Source organism: Dreissena polymorpha, chromosome 1 (assembly GCF_020536995.1).
Source record: "Dreissena polymorpha isolate Duluth1 chromosome 1, UMN_Dpol_1.0, whole genome shotgun sequence".
In the NCBI taxonomy this organism is placed as follows: domain Eukaryota; kingdom Metazoa; phylum Mollusca; class Bivalvia; order Myida; family Dreissenidae; genus Dreissena; species Dreissena polymorpha.
Window position 1 is genome coordinate 80,960,189 of NC_068355.1, and position 20,238 is coordinate 80,980,426.

The 20,238-nt window shown below is 33.9% G+C and overlaps 1 protein-coding gene across 8 annotated transcripts in view; it reads right to left on the bottom strand.

Annotated features, from left to right (window-relative positions):
- Positions 1 to 6,618: 6,618 nt before the first annotated feature.
- Positions 6,619 to 20,238, bottom strand: part of LOC127837513 (uncharacterized) — an 81,269-nt gene continuing 67,649 nt past the window's right edge. For 6 of the 8 annotated variants that reach the window (XM_052364681.1, XM_052364691.1, XM_052364715.1 and 3 more), the window contains 2 exons: positions 14,417 to 14,565; positions 6,619 to 9,294 (listed from right to left, as the gene is read on the bottom strand). In XM_052364681.1, coding sequence (XP_052220641.1) covers positions 8,858 to 9,294; positions 14,417 to 14,565 — 586 coding nt within the window. In that variant the 3' untranslated portion in view covers positions 6,619 to 8,857. Of the gene's footprint in view, positions 9,295 to 13,647; positions 13,678 to 14,416; positions 14,566 to 20,238 lie in introns of all 8 variants that reach the window. The other 2 variants (XM_052364724.1, XM_052364699.1) reach the window with 2 other exon arrangements.

Consider the following 20,238-nt stretch of genomic DNA (forward strand, 5'->3'; position numbering starts at 1 on the left):
TAATCTCAACATTTATTCTGTTAACACCTCATAGTTATACATTATAATATTTTTTTCGACAATATTACGTGTATTTAATCCTGAGTAAAACCAACTGAATCTCAATTTATTGGAACCGATGGGTTTATGCAACCAGATTGTAAAGGTTGCTTTATCATTTTTAAAATCAAGTGATTTTAATTATAGAGCAGGACACTCAATCGCACTTATAATGCAATACTTTATATGTTTGATTATTTTTTCTTTAAAAAATCTACATAATTCCTTGATATTTCATTCGCATCAATGGTCATTACGGTAATATCAATTTGAAGTTACACTATTAAACCATTCAAAAATGTTATTCGTGGAATTCTATGCATGTTTATAATCAAAGCGCTGAAGGCACTAAAGATGTTCGCTATTGCATAATTTAACACGCAATTCATTTTTGAAAATCAATCGCAAGTTTGAAATGAACACACGCCATTCAACTTTATAAAGTGTGTGTCATAGCGCACGGGTCGAGTTTTGTGTGCATTTTTTATCATCCTTATTATTTCATAGAAATAACTAAGACAAAATAAAAACAACATGCTTTTTGGAAGTTCTGAAAGCATAGAAAGTATGATGAAAATGGTAATGATAACTTAATATAAAGAAAATTTGCAGTCACCATCATATTAAAGGAATATTTTTTCTAATATCAAATGACTATCTCACCAAGAATATAAATTCATAATGAAAGTTCCGTGTACAAAACTTTTGATTTTTGACACCATATACAAATTCAAAATATACAACAATCTTCGTATCTTGTATATGGAGGAATAAAAGTATATAAACATTGCTGTTTATGCTTTACTTATTACCCGAGCAGTTCACACGGTGTCAACAACGCTAACATAAACATAGGTATAGAGCACTCGTGCGCTTTTAGGCATAGCTGTTTCAGTTTTCATCTTAGTGACTTTTACATAACGCCAACAGACACGCATGAATATTTTCGAATATTTAATAAGCTGATTCGAGATACAACCTCTGAAATTTTGCTACATCACTGCGTATGTGCTCAATTCAAAGGATGTAGCACTGTTCAGTGTAAGGAATTCCGGACTACTCTCTGTATGCTCAAACGACACAAATTGTGGCCCTGTTACAATTACGCGTTACAATCCATCTCGCAGAATTTCACTTTCGCCTCCAAGATGAGAAAACAATCATTAGCGAAATAGTATAGTGTCACGATAAGAGAAAATCGTTTAATTATCATACCACAATGTTTGCCGTACTTGGTCAGCACGTCTGGAAATCATTCCTTAATGTGTGGATAGGCTGTCATTATTAACAAGTTTGCTTTTTTCAATTCAATTTTGTATCAAAAAGCATTGTTCTTAAATGTGGCATTTTCAATTCGCAATGAGATTTGTAATGACCCTCGTCATGTGAAAATGGGTCTTATTCCATATGCGCCAATCATATAAATAGCCCACTCAGCTATCACTCCTTCTGGTAAGGAGAAACATAACATATTGAGTGATTTTAAAGCGAACAGCGTCGCCTATGGCCTGACTGCGCAAAAGCACATGTTGGGTTTAACAAACGCTTGCCGAAACGCATAAGACCCATTTTCGCATGACGGCGCTATTGACGTGTGATTTAAATGTGTCGAAAGAAAACTGCGTTTAAATCAAATATAAACATACAATATATTTCGATAGTGAAGAAAGATACTCATAACAAGGCATATGAGGACACATATGAAGTGCTCTCCCGTAGTATATTTTTTATTTTACTCACACTAATGTGTGGTTTGACAATGCTAACACACATTTCATGCGGTGAATATGCAGCTTACAAGTGAAAAACACAACGCAATAGTTAAACTTTTGTTTAATTGTATTTAATTATTTAGAAAAGTAAATTGCTAACTTTATTTCAAAGTCAGCGTATACGCCGACTACATTTTTAAAAGACATTTATTGTTATAAATATATTTAATATAATATATTAGGTTGTTTTCGGTTTTAGCGATTAAAAAGCATTTTCGAGGTTGCCTATAGTATGCCTGTAGTAATTCATGAACTCATATCCAACTGTCTATGTATTGAGAACTGTGAATATAAACAAGCTTAACCTTCTACTAACCTTCTGCTATTGCATTCGTATTATTATTATAAATTGTTATATTCGGGTTTAGCAATTATGAAACTTTTTTTTGTCTATCGTATCGCTGAAGTTATTGTTGAACTTATGTTCAACGTTTTATAAATTGAGAATATAAACAAAGACCTATAGATAATATGGGTCTTTGATATAAATAAGCGTCAACTTTTTCCCGAATCTCGCATTTTACGACCTGTACTACGTCATTGAGTTGTATGCGAGAGCGTAACCTATTGCGTTGTTATAACCCGTAAACTTTCCTTTGTTTATCGACAGACGCATCTATTAATAGCCTCATATATCATGAATGCCAAAACAACCGGGAAAAAGAACCACGTGACCAAATAGGACGCAAAACGCAAATACCATGCGACTACGACTTTTATTATGTAAGAAAGCTCCGCAATTCCTTTGAAGTCGGAGCCTTGTGATTGCTATTACTTAAATAATTGACCTCTAACTGAAGTAAGCAAAGGAAACGCAGCACCTAATTGACCCATTCCTTCTATGTGCGAAGGCAGATTGAATTTTACTAATGTATGGTTTGCCTATTATAACACACATTATAATGCGGTAAATATGCGACTAACAAGTAAAAAAAACACTATAAACAAGCGTAACCTTATACTACTGCGTTATTCTCACACGGACTCCCCTTTGTTTATCGCCAGCCTCAGATTTATGAATGAGCTGAGCGAAAATACTACGTCACGCACACGCAGCAGAAAGTGGACTATTTTAATCATTCATAAACAATCTCCTCCGCGACACGTACAAAACGATCATTGTTTATTGATTCTTTTCTATAAAACACCGTTCGAAAATATTGAATGTAACACGATATTAATATAATGTTGCCATTTGTGAATACACATAATTGGAGAACTCAAACCTCTTGCATAAATTATACAACTCTTTCTTGCGCGGATACGCAAGCGGGTATTGGGTTAATCATACCTAGTCGTATCGACCTGAATTTCACACTGAGCACTTCAGACGGGCGCTAAAGCGCCCATCTAAAAATCGCTGTAATCTGAGGTTACAAACCAAGCTGAACCATTAAAATCATTTCAAAATCAAATCTATAGATATCAACTATGATTCTCTGAGGGAAACAAGCATTGGTCCATAAAAGAGGTCACCGTTGTTTCTACGTAGATCAAAGTGTCCCAAGAAAAAAATCGATACAATAATGAGACTTCCTTTTACACTGCAACCACACCTATCTCAGACCATAATGGATGAATGTTTAAAAAATATATATAACTAGGAAATACTGTCAAAAAGAGTGTGAACATTTAGGTTTTGGAGCTAAGAAAACTTGACAAATTCTACGTAAGTTTGATCGATGGTAGTTTTTACTATATAAATATGCATCTTCGGCTAAGGAAAATAAAGTTACATATGTTTTTTATATTAAACTTTAGCTTGATAGCACATGTTTCTGATATTGTTTCATCATACACATATATTATTTGCCTCGCGGTTAACCTTAATGAATTAGTAATTTTGTAAACCATTTTTGTTTTTAGATTTTTAATTTAGTTTAAGCTCGTTAAATATGCTAGTCGACAGATACTACATGAAAACGGTTGAGCCTATGATTCTTTTTTTATCAAAATCATAAAATGTTTAATCAACAGATTATTCCATTCAGAAGTCAAATTATATGCCATCTTATAGATCAATTGATAGTTTTGCACGTAATTATATACTATAGTTTTACAGGTTTAACCCATTTCCGACTTGAATTAAAGCACTCTGGATCAGCAGACGATTTATTTCATAAATCAATCGTGATACATCGGCTATCTCGGATTCCTCCGTAAGATATTGATTATGAAATAAATCGTCTGCTGATCCAGAGTGGATCTTACGGAGGAATCCGAGATAGCCGATGTATCACGATTGGAATTAAAGATGTCTGGTATTAAGCATACTGTTATGCAGTTGTTATGTTCATCTTTGCGTGGGAGTGACATCGTGCGAACAGTTGACCTAGCTTAATTTCCACATCTAAAATAGAACAACCCAATTAACTGATAACTGGAGTTAATATAGATTACATATGAATAAAGATATTGAGAGAATTAAACAAACTTTCTGTATGTTTTAACAACTTTGTGTATGTATACAAAGAGTTATCGTATACATTTCTTGTATTATGACAAACAAAGACCTATAAAATACATAGGTCTTTGTGACAATAAATAAAGAAAATAATTATCTTTGTGATTTTGTACAAAAAGTATTTGTAACAGAGTTGTAAAAAATATACTTTTCTAAAATATGTGTATTTTTATTCTTTTGTGAAACTAACTTTCTCATGAATATAGCGTTTTATTATAAATGTTGATTAGCCAACTTCTGAATCATTTAGAATATGATGAAAAAGAATAAATGTAAAGAATGAGTACGTCAGAACAGGGACCTTTACAAATGTGTATAGGTCCCTGATCAGAAACAGACACTCTTAGTGCACTATGGTTGAGCAGACAAATTGAATTATATCTGAGATTATTTGCTTTTTATTCACAAACTGAACTGTATATCGACCTAGATTTTTGTGAGTACATGTAGATCAGAAGTAATTTAGATATCTTTGATGTCTTCATTTAAAGTCACTGAGGCATTTTCTTATTACTCTCCCCAATATCATCCCAATCAGCTGCAAAACACCATCATCATCAACAGCAACAACAAAGGGAACACTTCCTTATTTTATTTAGCATCATCAACAGCAACATTTTAATGCTATAACCACAAGTATTCCATGGTCTTCATTATTATAACCGGTATAACTATTATTGTATGGTCATAATCATCTTCACCGTAATCGTTTAAGTATCATGGTATGACCATTATGAGCATATAAAACACGAAAAACACGTCATCATGGTATGACCATTATGAGCGTTTAACTAATATTTCATTCCAGATATATCCACATCGAAACGAATCAGTATTGACCAATATAAATAAGTGTTCCGCAGTCGAAGACATATGCCCCCCCCCCCTCAAACAGGTCTTTGAACTAGTGATCCGAATTTCAATAGGGGTCATCAACTGTCCCAAGGCCAATGCACATGTGAAGTATCAAGCCAATTGGTCAATTCGTTGACTAGTTATTGAAAGGAGACAATTTTCACACTTATTGTGACAGTGACCTTGACCTTTGATCTAGTGACCCCAATTTCGATAGGGGTCATCTACTGCCCAAGGCCAATACACATATGAAGTATCAAGCCAATCTGTCAATTCATTGACAAGTTATTGATCGGAAACGATTTTCACACTTAGTATGATAGTGACCTTGACCTTTGACCTAGTGACCCCAATGTCAATGGGGTTCATCTACTGTCCAAGGCCAATGCACATGGGAAGTATCGAACCAATCCGTCGATTGGTTGACGAGTTATTGATCAGAAATGATTTTCACACTAGTGACCGTCACCTAGTGATTTTCACACTAGTGACCGTCACCTAGATGACATCAATAGGTGTCATCAAATGCCAAAGGCCAATGCACATGTGAAGTATCAAGCAAATCAGTCAATTTGCTGATTTATCGGAAACGAATTTCACACTTAGTGTGATAGTGACATTGACCTTTGACCTAGTGACCCCAATTTCAATAGGGGTCATCTAATGTCCAAGGCTGATTGCACATATGAAGTATCAAGCCAATTTGTTTATTGGTTGATGAGTTATTGATCAAAAATGATTTTAACACTTAGTGTGATAGTGACCTTGACCTTTGACCTAGTGACCCCAATTTAAATAGGGGCCATCTACTGTCCAAGGCAAATGCACATGTGAAGTATACCACTTCTTCTTCGAAGAGGGGCATAACAATCTGAAAAGGCTCCAATTGGCTTGTGTTATTGTGATGGTGATGACGATGAAGATATGACGATGATGAATTGTATTGTGATAATAAAAATGAAGATGATTATTTTTATAATGATATATAATGAAGTCGAATTATGACAATGACGATGATGACGACGATGCTGGTCATGATTGTTAAATTGTCTCAATGAGGATTTACTGGGCACAACCAAAATATAGGGTGTGTTACGCTGTAAATTTACCACTTAAACACTGTGGTGTTGTCAAAAGGGCAAACTACTTCTGTTGTGTAAACAACAAAATGCGTTGCTACAGTACACTTTGTTAACACAGCACACAACCTTAGGCCGTCAGCGCTTTGGTGTAGACATTTTGTATTTCATTCTTGGATTAAACATTGTATGTAACTGTATTTTGTGCAAAAAAGACATTGTGGTATTGGAAAAAGTACCTGTTGTGATTTGTTAAACACATGTTGCACACAAAGAGATGTAATTACAACTGTTTCAGGAGTGCTAGCAGCATTGTTCAGAAAATGACCATTTACATATCACGTAACAACTCAAGTCAGAAGTAAGTTTATGTCTTGTATTTGATCAAGATACAGATGAATACATGCGTACCAGTCAAATGATGTACATGGCGAAACAACTAATATATCCACATAAAACATTGTACAAAATCAATATTGACATAAATTTTATTAATAAAATCATATGTAAATATACTTTGAATGATACAAACAAGTTACATTACAATCTAAATATTAATGTAATAATATCATAACCTTAAATGTTAATAATCACACAGCTTGCATAGATATATTAAATACTTAAAAGATGTAAAAATGCACAACTTCCAATAATCCACCTACAGGTATGTCTACTACAAAAAGAAATGGCTATATATAGATGATATCTCAAAAAATGATGCTGATGTAAAGATGCTGTTGTTGGTGTAATCAATGATTCCCCTGCTCATGATGATGATCATGATTTTGTTCAACACATCACAGCTGTTTGAAACATAGATACAAAAAACACTAACTAGTCTGTTCACGATGATGAAAAAATGAAGATGTTTTTTTTATGATAGTGGTATAAAATGATGATTTAGAGAATGAAATAATAAAAACTTTTTACAACTTTCATTTAAAATGAAGAAAAAATATTATTTAACAGATCCATCAGTCAGATTCTGTGAGTCTACAGGACCAGCATTAATTCAACCGTGGCAACTACAAACAATGATATGTCATAAACTAATTAGAAAAATAGGCATGTGTATGCATTTGCTTAGCTTCTTATGAATTATACATTGTTTCCCCCGACATGTTTACGTGACATTTTTCTAAATAAGCCCAACATCTTTAAAAAAAACAATAACAATATTTTTTTAAAGATTATAAAAACAAAACAGACAAGTTTATAATTCTTATTAAAATGTAACAATTAAAATTGAAATAGAGTAATGAAGAAACTCTTATAAGCAAATGATTTTTGTTGGTTAGTTAGATATGTGAATGGACAGTAGCAAAACATTTTTACAATCGTTGTCATGTACAAGATATGTTTGTGAACACTGACCAATAAGCTAGATCCCACACATTGTATTGCTAGCCATGTATTGCACTATGTTCAAACCACATCACCCAATAACAAACACAGATGGATTGGGAATACATTATCTGGGTAATTTGACAGTTGAGTGTGAAATACATGTACCTTCAGAGCCTTCCCGTATTACATACAAAGTTTTCTTGTTTAACCCTCGATAATCATACAAATAATAACTATAATGCATTATTATAATATTAAAAGTGAGTTCTTAAAAAATATCTGTACGTTTTGCTTTTGATTTCAATGTAATAAAACAAGTATAGAACAATAACACAGAAATATATATTGAACTTAAATATAATAACAGTTATTTATTAAAAGAAATATCATGTTGATAGCATGTACACTTTACTTTGCATCTAATAAATTATAAAAGACTCACAAAACTATAGCTATTATATTAGTCAGCATTTCCTACTGTTCGTAAACAAATATTAAAAGGGAAATATTGCAAGGTTATAAAATAGAAAATATTTTGAAAATACCGGTATACAACTATGGAATGCATTGACAAAAAGCAAAAAAGTATACACTTAATTCAGCATCATACTGCAATAACAAAATCAAATGTGTCATGACCAAAATAAGCCATGTCATATGTGCCAAGCCTAGCTACAGATCATTCTGCTGAATTGCCCAGTCTGGTGAGGAGCTACGCTGTCAGGTATAGTCATGAACGTGGTCTCATAAGCGTACAGGTTTGCTCCTGACTGGTCTGGGCTGGAGATTCTCTGGTCACACATGTAGTAAGACCCAATTTTGCATGATGCAGGTCAAATTTTGCAAGACACATTTCATTTACAAAAGATTATGTTTCTTTATATGAATACAAATATTAATTACATTTACCCACCATATAAACGAAGGCTACTTTCTAGAATTTTCGAGTCAACTATATTATATGATATTAAAGAACTAAAATTAAAACATCACACAGCTAGCAATGCATTCATGTAAAATTGTGTACAGTTATAATGTCAGTCTAAGCACAACTAATTGTGACTTACTCTTAACTCTTAAATGAATTTTTTTTTTTACATGCCAACCTGACTAAGATATTTTAAAAGGTCATAAAAGTGTATCCAATTTCTTCTTAAAGAAATTTCCTTTTCTGGAAGCACATTTTCATAATAAAATGCATATTTTACAAAAACAGTATAATATTTTATAATCAACAATAAAATCCCAATCAAAACATATGAAATTGCATAATTAAAATAAAAAATTTCCACAAATAGCTGTTAAATTTTGAAGTTTGGCTGTTCAGAATATGAGGTAGAATTGTACATATCTGGATACCCACTGGAATTCCCTCCCATTGTGTATGAGTTATCCTCCTTGAAATAAGCTTTGCCTCTTAAATAAGAGTTGTCTCCTTTAGAATAAGAGTCCTCACTGTACTGGCCACTGTATTGTTCATCATCCACTGAAAAGTCTTCGTCCCCTTGATACCGCCCAGCTTGTGTGTAACCTTTTTCTTGTTGGTAATTCCTAGGGTTGTATCTATCTTGGAGGTCATTGCTGTTCTTTGGGCTTGTATATTTGCCAGTGTCAGAAGACAGGAAAGAGTTGTTGTTGCTATCTCCACCATGTTGTTCATCATCAGTCTCTGCATGATTAGCACTAACGTCCTCTTCTGGTTTGTTATTTGAGCCAGACCATGTCTTCCTTCTCTCAGCTGAAATTAGTCATTCAGAACTTAGAATCACACAGAATTAACAATTATGCATTCTAATCTGTCAATGTATCTGTTTCTGTTTAAATAACTAGCAAAGATTAGTACTGTACTGATGATTATGTTGGATTATAACCATAGTTATGTAACTGTTAGTTACTTTGAACTATCAAAGTTTGTAACTATTGTCTTAGAATCTTGAATAAATCTTCAAACATTGTAAATCATTATGTATCATTCTGAATAAACTAAAAACCTAGCTGGCTTTAAGCTCAATAGCACATTATCAATTGAGAAATATTATACTGTTGCTGTACTGAATTAATTTACTTCCAAAGAGGATTAAAGTTTGTATGTTTTTTTTTATAAACAATTGATAATACAGAATATCTTTAAAATACAACATGCAACAAGAGGGCCATGATGGCCCTGAATCGCTCACCTGACTCATTAAGATCAGATGAAAACTATGACCTCTATTGTCTACACAATGTTTTTCTATGATTTGACCTAGTGACCTAGTTCCTGACTCTAGATGACCCAAATACAATCCCAATCCAGATTTCATCAAGATAAACATTCTGACCATTGGATGAAAACTGTGACCTCTATTGTCAACACAAGGTTTTTCTATTTATTTGACCTAGATTTTTACCCCAGATGACCCAAATACAATCCCACCCAGATTTCATCAAGAATTCTGACCAAATTTCATAAAGGTTGGATGAAAACTGTGATCTCTAATGTCTACACAAGGTTTTTCTATTATTTGACCTAGTGACCTAGTTTTTGACCCCAGATGACCCAAATAAAATCCCAACCCAGATTTCATCAAGATAAACATTCTGACCAAATTTCATAAAGATTGGATGAAAACTGTGACCTCTATTGTTTACAGAAGGTTGTTCTATTATTTGACCTAGTGACCTTGTTTTTGACCCCAGATGACCCAAATACAATCCCAAACCGGATTTCATCAAGATAAACATTTTGACCAAATTTCATCAAGATTGGATGCAAACTGTGACCTCTACTGTCTACACAAACAAATTGTTGACGGACGGACGCACGGACACACGCAGGCACGCACAACGGACGCCGGACATCACACGATCACATAAGCTCACTGTGTCACTTCATGACAGGTGACCTTAAAATATGTGTCGGAGATAAACATGAACAGTTGTGGTTAAAATCCCATAGAAACAAGGGCTGTTTGTAAAACATGCATGCCCCCCTATATGGGCTATAAGTTGTAGTAGCAGCCATTGTGTGAATACGTTTTTTGTCACTGTGAATGGTGGTGGTGGTGGTGGTGGTGGTGTAGTAGTAGTAGTAGTAGTAGTAGTAGTAGTAGTAGTAGTAGTAGTAGTAGTAGTAGTAGTAGTAATAGTAGTTGTAGTAGTAGTAGTAGTAGTAGTAGTAGTAGTAGTAGTAGAAGTAGTAGTAGTAGTAGTAGTAGTAGTAGAAGTAGTAGTAGAAGTAGTAGTAGTAGTAGTAGTAGTAGTAGTAGTAGTGGTAGTAGTAGTAGTAGTAGTAGTGGTAAAAGTAGTAGTAGTAGTGGCAGTAGTAGTAGTAGAAGTAGTAATAGTAGACGTGGTGGTGGTGGTGGTGGTGGTGGTGGTGGTAGTAGTACTAGTAGTAGTAGTACTAGTAGTAGTAGTAGTAGTAGTAGTAGTAGTAGTAGTAGTAGTAGTAGTAGTAGTAGTAGTAGTAGTAGTAGTGGTAGTAGTAGTAGAAGTAGTAGTAGTAGTAGTAGAAGTAATATAGTAGTAGTAGTAGTAGTAGTAGTAGTAGTAGTAGTAGCAGGAGCAGTAGCAGTAGCAGTAGCAGCATTACAAGACCAATACTTAAGAATGATCAAATGGGAAAAGGTAACATAGCACCAGCAGTAAATATGGGGCTCATTTACAGGTCAGATTTGGAATCTCTGCTGTAAAATGAGATTTTGAATGAATTAAAGGGAGGCAAATCTGTAATAAAAAGAACATGCATAAACCGTAGTTGTTTCCCTTGTTTGAACCATGCTAAATCCTTACAAGTTTGGAAAGAATTGGATGAAAAATTTGGACTTTATTGCATAAACACCATTTTCTCAATTCAAGGGGAGGTAATTCTGTACTTCATGGACCAATAATGCTCATTTTTTGTAGGGTTTGTGTCCTCATTGATATAAAGACACTGTGCAAATTTGGAAAGGATCGGACAAAAAATGTGGAAGATTTTTGAAAGTTTTCACAAAATAGGCAAAAACGAATAAACATGCAAAGTTCAACGAGCTCCTGCGGCCATGTTTTTTGACGAATCAAATTTCTTTGAACAACTTTTTCAGGGGAGCCCTCAAAGGTCATCCCTGTGAAATTTTTTGAAAATCTGATGAGCGGTTTCTGACAAGAAGATTTTTTAAGGTTTTTACCATATATGGTCATGGCGGCCATCTTGGTTATGTGATCAAATTTTTTTAACAATTCTTTTGTCCCATGACCTAGGGATGCTCCACATGAAATTTAGTTGAAATTGGCTCAATGGTTTAGTAGAAGAAGATGTTTACAAATTTGTATACGGACGGACAGACGGACGGACGGACGCCGGACGCTGAGTGATCACAATAGCTCACCTCGAGCTATCGCTCAGGTGAGCTAAAAACACTACATATTTAGTCTTACCAAAAAAGGTAAGAATCATAGTTTTAAGCCATTTAAGCGATATGAATTCACAAATATAGTAAAGGAGTTAAAATGAAAAATTCTGTGAAAACATTTGTTGAAATTTTTAATTCAACTAACACAGCAATCTAGAAAAGAGAATGGTACGAAGAATTGTGTTAATATATTTGAAACAGAAGAGCAAGAGTTCACATTTTAATTAAGGTGACACAAAAACAATTGAAAGATATTTGTATACACTAGTAATTAATTGCATATGAAAATACATACAACATTTCAAAATCATTATTTTAACAAGATGTGTTTGTGAAACACAATGTCCCCCTATATGACGTTTGACCTTGTAGGATGACCTTGACCTTGTGAAGGATGACCTTGACCTTGACCTTTCACCAATCAAAATGTGCAGCTCTATGAGATTCACATGCATGCCAAATATCAAGTTGCTATCTTCAATATTGCAAAAGTATTCATAAAATAAGCGATTTCGGCCACATATATTTGAGCTCTGACCTTGAAGGATGACCTTGACCTTGACCTTTCACCACTCAAAATGTGCAGCTCCATGAGATGCACATCCATGCCAAATATCAAGTTGCTATCTTCAATTTTGCAAAAGTATTTATAAAATAAGCGATTTGGGCCACATATATTTGACCTCTTACCTTGAAGGTTGACCTTGACCTTTCACCACTCAAAATGTGCAGCTCCATGAGATACACATGCATGCCAAATATCAAGTTGCTATCTTCAATATTGCAAAAGTATTCATAAAATGAGCGATTTTGGTCACATATATTTGACCTCTGACCTTAAAGGATGACCTTGACCTTTTACCACTCAAAATGTGCAGCTTCATGAGATACACATGCATGCCAAATATGAAGTTGCTATCTTCAATGAAGCAAAAGTTATTGCAAAATGTTAAAGTTGGCGCAAACAGACAGACAGACCAATGGACCAACAGACCAACAGACAGACAGGGCAAAAACAATATGTCCCCCACTACTATAGTGGGGGACATAAAAATTTGATTGTTGTTACTAGAAATTAGGTTTAGTTTCAAAACCATAACACACTTCTTAGTGTTCACTGATAATGTGCATTAAACACTATTTCATCATTAGATGAAGTAAATTCTTATTCAGTGGCCAAATCAAACTCTACAAAATGAAGGTGCCATTAGCTGTTATACACCCAGTAATTAAGTATCACAAGATTCAACAACCGGCAACACTATAGTTACCTTTCCGTGCCAATCACCTCAAGGCAAACTAATAAAATGATTATTTTATTGTCTTAAACAGTAAAACCCCAACAGGTTTAAGCAACAAAACTGCATCAAATGAATCTCATGATTTTGCAGAAAAATAGTGTCAAACCAAAACAGTATTAAACCAAAATAATTATTTATATGAGGGTGTACATGTATATTGATAATTACAATTATGATGATGTTATAAATTAATAAGATATTCTTAGTGTGTGGATGAAGTTTTCGATATTATAAAGAAATTTTTTATGATGATTAGTTTTCGATATTATAAAGAAATTTTTTATGATGATTATGATGATGATGATTAGCAGATGAATACTCAAATTCTATGAAATGTAAGACTAGAAAAGAAAACACACAACCATATAGCAAGTTAGCAGAAATCTACCTAGCTAAAGTCAGTATGGTACATACTTTTACTTCACAATGGACATGTATCATTGCCTACAGTACAACATTCATATCTTGAAACATAAATAACTTACATCATAAAAGTAAAATTAAATATATGCATCTCATTCATTAACTTACATTACATGTGTCATAGAGGTACATACACATTCAAACACATTAATTAATTATCACTCCTGTATACATGAATGTATAATGAGTCCTAAATTCAACTGAGGACGTTTGGGTGTAATTTGCTCCAAGGTTTGACTCCAAGACTTCCTAAATAATAGCCATGGAAGTGCCAAAATAGGCATAATACAGGGAAATGTTGATATAGGACTGACATTAAACAAACCTTAAATGTATACTTAAAATTTTAAGTCTAAAAAGGTCAAGACTTGAAACGCTCACTGTAAAAACTTGCAACATCAGAACTGAGGAAGTTAAGACTTCAAGTTTTTAAAGTAACCCTGATTGCAAATGTGTGCTGCCAAAAAGTATTTATGTGAACAAACACGAACAACAGTTGAATACCACAGAATAATACAAACATGACAAACTGAAGAAATGTCAGTGCAGTAAATACCAGGCAATTCATCTAAAATCAGAACATTATTATAATACATTATTGAAGAATATATTATTTACATTTATTTGGAAATAGATTGACAAACAATTTTATACAAAATTGACTCAATAATAGATAACTTATAAATATACTAGTTCATCACAAAGAACCACATCAGATAACAATAAACATAGATATAAAGACTTTTTTTACAATGCATACCTGCGTACTGTCTGGACTTGCGTTTGACCTGCTCTGCGAGCTCCTGGTTGATGCCAAGGAGCAGTGCCCTTTGTTGTTTCTGCTGCTGGACCCGCTCGTGTACCTCGCCTGCCACCCGGCTCACGTCCGGCTGGGACAGGGAGTGAACGCTGAAAACAGACAGCGCTCAGGGTAAGGAGGAGAAGGGTTTTTTAATTTTCTACAGAATTTTTGTCAAGGCTGTCAGTTGACGTACATATACTTTTCTAGAGTCAGCTTGTTTACCCAGTACTAGTTGCACTTTACAGTATGACAGTCACTGACAAGTACACTACATGAAGACGTAGGGGGAGATTGGTCGTTAACATAATTTCATAACCTCAATCACCACAGAAGCTATGTAGCTGGGTCGGGTATAAGACAGCCTTACCACATGCTGGTTGAGAGATGGGGCCGGGTGCAAGACTGGCGCTAACAGAATGAGGCATGAAAGACAATTTCAGCAGACACAACTATATCACAGGTGTAAGGGAAATAAAACAAGGTCATCACATCGTCATTATATGGTTTTGTGCAAATCTGATGTATAAACTAAACATTTATGATAGATTCACGCAGGATAAATGCAGTTATGAAACAATGGCTTTCCCCAACCAAGCAAATTTATTGAAATGACAGCCGCTGCCAAATAAACATTGTTTATGGAACAGTGCAAATCCCATGATACAGTAGAATTATTCAGTGTATGGTCACAATTAATAGGTAATAATGAAGTGTAGGGTAATTGTTTTTATGAATTAGTTAAGAAAGTGCAGGGTTATGGTTCTTGTGCATGGCACATCTTCCCATTGATTTTGCACACCCATGAAGTTTCATGTTGAAATGTTGTATCATATCTGAAATATAGCCCTGAAAAGTTCCATCATACATAAACAACTAATGGCAATAACTTAAGAAAGTGAAGGGATACGGTTCTACAGTATGGCACTTGTCTTTATATCAATTCACCCATGAAATTTCATGTTGAAATCTTGCATGGTACCTGAGATATAGCCCTGAAAAAATTCATCATACACCAAAAAGGGCAATAACTCTTACTAACCCTTTACCACTTAAATATGTATTTTGACGCATTTGTAGTCCCTCAGAAAGTTGTATTTAATTAAAGACCTTTTTACTAATTCAAATTTTAAAGGCTTCACTTCCAACCCTTACATACTGATGAGCAGCAAACAGCATCAAACCTGAACAGACTGTGTGTTACTCACAGACTCGTCTGGTTGTTTGCTGTTTGCACATTGCCATTTTCACTTTGCTTCTGAGTGGGAAAGGGTTAAAGAAAGTGGTTATGGTTCTTGTGCATGGCACTTCTCCTTATTGATACACCTATGAAGTTTCATGTTGATATCTTATATAGTTTCTGAGATATAACCTTGAGACAGATGGACTGATGGACAGAAAGGACCAATTTTACATCCCTCGGCATTTGGCGGGGGAAAAAAGCACACAGGAACAGAAACATCTTTCCAATGTGAATAACACACAAATAACACTTATTTTCCTTGAAAAATTAACTTTCAGGATAGTGATTTAAAGTTGTGGAAAAGATGAAAGATCGGTGTAAAATATTAATTTATTGTTCTAGAGTTTCTACCTTAACTGCATTAAATAAATTTTGACTAATATTACTGCACATATTTCCATCAATACAATACCGGTATAACAACATTGTAATAAACATAATAAATAAAGAAACTAGTGTGGTTGAAAAGAAATAACAAGTGAAATTTATAAAATACCACATTGAATTGTAATGCATAAAAGAGCCTTACATTTAGTTAAAAAACAACATAGTCATAATGGCTGTTCAGCACTCACCCAAGTTCATTGTAAAATTGTTAAAGACTTGACCTGGTGCTCTAGATTTCACACCGCTTGACCACAATTAATTATTCATATTATCAAGATAAAAATTCTGACCAAATAACATAAAGATTGAGTGATAAATTCGGCTTCAACAGCGGTAACAATTCTTTTCTAAAATTTAACCAGGTGACCTCGTTTTTTATGGCATTGACGCAAAGTCAAACTCAGCCTAGGTATGAAAACACATTCAGATTGACTCATATATGTTTCCTCTAAAGAAGTTAAGGTTTTCAAAGATTTGAAATGGTGTTGGACACAAGTGACCAGATTCAAAGAGCCCAGATATTGTCAACATAAACATTAGAACATGCTTTATCAAGATTGAGTCATAAATGTGGCTTCTAGAGTGATAACAAGGTTTATATATTAATTAAGCTGGTGACCTAGCTTTTGGACCAGATATGAACTGGCCTCTATAAAATGAAGATAAATATTCCGACCCTTTTCATTATAATAGAGTCATTAGTAAGGCATCTAGAGTGATAACAAGGTTTTTTCCTGGTTACCTCTTTTTTTTAAGCAGGTGAATCAAAGATTCAAACAAGCCTAGATATTGTCAAGATTATTACATTCTGACCAAGTTACAACAAGATTGGACAAAACGTGTTACTCAAGCGAGGTAACAAGCTAAAGGTTGCTGATGCATGATACACGATAAATGATGCACAATGACAGACACCGGACACAGGCTGACCACAATAGCTCATCATGAGCACTTAGTGCACAGATTAGTTAAAAATGAAAAATAAATAAATATATAATGTTATCCATTTTAAAATAACAAAAAACACAAGCTAAAAAGCCTGATAGCTCTTAACTAGAGAGCCAACATTTGACACCATAATCCCTGCTTTTCCTAATTTGCATCAAAGTTAACAAGGTTATCAACATTAGTACCATGTCCATCTCATATCCAATACGGTCATGCAACTTTTAATTCTTCAATCATACAATAGACTGCCCCAGTTGGAAACAATTCTAGTGAATACATGTAGCCATATGTATATATAACTCTTTTTGATATAATATTTTCTTTTTACATCTTGCATATAAAAAGCTTGCTAACTGAAAGCCACACAATAACTGGTTAGTGAATGACACACCCACACATGTACATGAACTATGTCAACAACATGATTTTTGTTAACATTGAATCATCTGATGACAAGAATAAGTGATTTATGCACAGCAGACTGTGGTAAAAAACAGCTAATATGTTCAGTGATATTCTTACAATTACATTACCTAACAGCTGCTGATCAAACGCAATCAATATAATGTAGAACAGTAAAACAATATTTATATTTTATATATTGAAGTTGATGTTTTTGTATCACAAAACAACAGTTTCTGTATTTAATAAGAACTACAACGTTAAGCATTTATAACTACAACTTTAAGCATTTCCACAATAAAGCTGAATTTTGATCAAATAATCTGCTCTTGTAACCCATGTTTCATTCCCTGATCATTAAATATTGCAATCAACTCATAAATATTCGTGAACATACTAATTGTTCATTAACAGGTGGCCAATTGAAGTAATTGTATTGTGAAAATGTTAATAGCGCTGAATTTTATTCTTAAATAATGAAACAACGACATTTTTTGGTGCTAACAGTAACAGGGTGCAGGATCCCGTAACTTTGTGGGGTTCACAATATTACGTTAATTGTTGTAAACAAGCAAGGTTCTTCTTCAAATAACTTTTTTTTAAGTTAATTTTTTGTAAGAATTTCACCTAGCGCATAAGAGACAGTTTTTAATGCTGCTTATGGCAATGTGAAAAGCATCTAAATTACTGTATTTAATAAGCCTGTGTTCTTGGCCAAAATTATGTAACGCATTCATTTACATGGTTACGTTTCATGCAACGTGAAATTTTGGCACCGAATTCAGACCCATTCAATGATTTATTTTTTAATATTAAAGGGGCCTTTTCACAGATTTTGGCATATTTTGAAGTTTGTCATTACTGGTAAATGCTTTAAATTGATAAATGTAAACATTGGATCTAAGAAGCTCCAGTAAAAAATCAAGAATAAAATAAAGAAATAAAAAAAGTAAACCTCAGCAGGGCTCGAACCAGTGACCCCTGGAGTCCTGGAGTAAAAACCAATTAGACCGCTCAACCATCCTGCTGAATATGTATGACGGACATATTTTATACTTTATAATAGCAATCTTCGTAGTTTCACAAAATTATAATTTTCAGGTTTTTAAATCATCAAAAGATGAATCAAATGTATATTAGATCATGGTAAATGTTTAGTTTTTCTGTTTCCTCACAAATATCATAACTAAAACGAAAATTTGGGAATGTGAAACAACTTTTTTCATTTTTGTCAATTTGCCAAAGCGTGAAAAGGCCACTTTAAGATATGGTTCACAGTGCAAGAAAACCTGTCTTTTATGCAGAGATTTTTGCAACTGCTTTTCAATAACTTGAAATACAGTGCCATTTTAACAAAGATGAAATCGAAAACGCCTTAAAGTTTATGCAAATTAGGCATAATTTTCCATCCGTTCATACATCTATGTAATAAAATAAAAAAGGTATTAAATTCTTAATTGAAATATTTGTATTTTGCAACTCATGGTTTGAATTTTGTGTTAATGAATTTTAAATCTTCCCTGTCAATTTTATTTTTTAGTTGAATTATACACGATGATGTAATTAGAGCCAAAAAAACGTGTCATGCGCATAAACAAGATTGTAACTTGATCTTTGTATTAAGCAAGTTTAAAACCTTTTCTCATAAATATGTTTAACACTGAATACAAACAACAACCACCAATGTTACCTACATATACAAGCAAACTGACAGTGACCCTAGACACAGTGTGTTACATCCAATATATTGAAAACTGTTGTAAGATAGCATCTATAGGATTCATACATGCGATACATTTTCAGACCAATTCCGTGACATTGAGCTCAATTTTCCGGGACTTTTGCCGATTTTCCAGGGCATGTATGCATATAGCGATATATATAGACATATATGCATTTTTGATACGCATTTTTTTCACATCGTAAATTACTAAGTTCGAAAGACTATCCAAAATACACAAGATCTATTAACATCAAATTCAACATTACTTCTTCTGTTACTAGATACCAGCCACGTGTTTTTCATGGTAAAAAGAGCACCAAATTACCTTTGGTGTACATGTCACATATCTGCAGGAAACACGTGTGCGTATCCACGGCCGCATAAAAACTTTGTAGAGCATTTGTTACTATTTAAAGATGTGATGAAATAACGTCCAATCGGGGCAGGTTTTTTCCACTGAACACACGTAAATCTCCTGACATGATGTTCAATTTTTTATACAACACAAAATACACCCACACTTTCCATGCGACGTTCTACATGTCTGCATAATTTTCGCGCGCTTATTATTGAGAGAAAGGATAAAGCTCTGTTTATCTGATGCTAGAATTTGTTAATGTTGCATAAGCATTAACATTCAGAAGCGTGTTTCGGATTACAAATTGAATAATGCTCATTTTAGAATCAAACAAAATATTTACAGCACGTATACGGTATGAAAATTACGTCACTTGTTGTCTGCATGATCTTACTGCAGGTACACTGCTTACGAGTGTTGTTGCTCATTCAAAGAGTGCGCCAACAAACTGCCATAAAATCAGTATATTAAAGAAAATTAACAACCAAATTAAACAATGCCGCCTTTTCATTTTGACTGCGAACGTGAGACAATCAATATGATGACAGAACCCCTGTTAATTGATTGATTTTGACACGTAGCGTAGTCACCTTTTCGGGTAGGCATTGCCATAGAGACGCTGCTGATTAGTGGGAACACAGTGATTCGAGGTGCATTTAAGCCTTAGATAAGGTATATATGGATTTAGTAAAATCCGGGACATTTGACAGATTTTTGGGACT